General features: G+C 55.6%; 2 protein-coding genes across 2 annotated transcripts in view; both read right to left on the reverse strand.

The window, feature by feature from the left end:
- Nucleotides 1–270, reverse strand: part of LOC100745687 (beta-1,4-mannosyltransferase egh) — an 18,484-nt gene that overhangs the window by 15,053 nt on the left and 3,161 nt on the right. The window lies entirely within an intron of this gene.
- Nucleotides 1–270, reverse strand: part of LOC100744877 — a 51,031-nt gene that overhangs the window by 4,136 nt on the left and 46,625 nt on the right. The window contains exon 13 of the mRNA XM_012393927.3: nucleotides 8–270. This exon is cut by the window's right edge and continues 986 nt beyond it. Coding sequence (XP_012249350.1) covers nucleotides 8–270 — 263 coding nt within the window. The remainder of the gene's footprint in view (nucleotides 1–7) is intronic.

The following is a 270-nucleotide window of genomic DNA, read 5'->3' on the forward strand; positions in this document are numbered from 1 at the left end:
TATTGTAAGTTGCGTTTTGTGTAAGTTGCGTTGCCGTTTTGTCGACGGAACTGCAATTCAGAACGTTCGACGAGGTCGAAGGTGGCGACGACGACAATGGGGACGACGACGGCGGTGACGACGACAACGAACAAGGGACGTCGTTTCGTTGAGCCGCCGCCGCCGCTGTCACGGTCACCGTTTGATTGTTCTCGTTGGCGTGATACGCGCTTTGCTTCGTACTATTGGAATTGGCGTTATTCGCGTTGCCACCGTTGCTAGCGGCTGGGG

The sequence above is a fragment of the Bombus impatiens genome, unplaced genomic scaffold (assembly GCF_000188095.3).
Source record: "Bombus impatiens unplaced genomic scaffold, BIMP_2.2 scf_0064, whole genome shotgun sequence".
In the NCBI taxonomy this organism is placed as follows: Eukaryota; Metazoa; Arthropoda; class Insecta; order Hymenoptera; family Apidae; genus Bombus; species Bombus impatiens.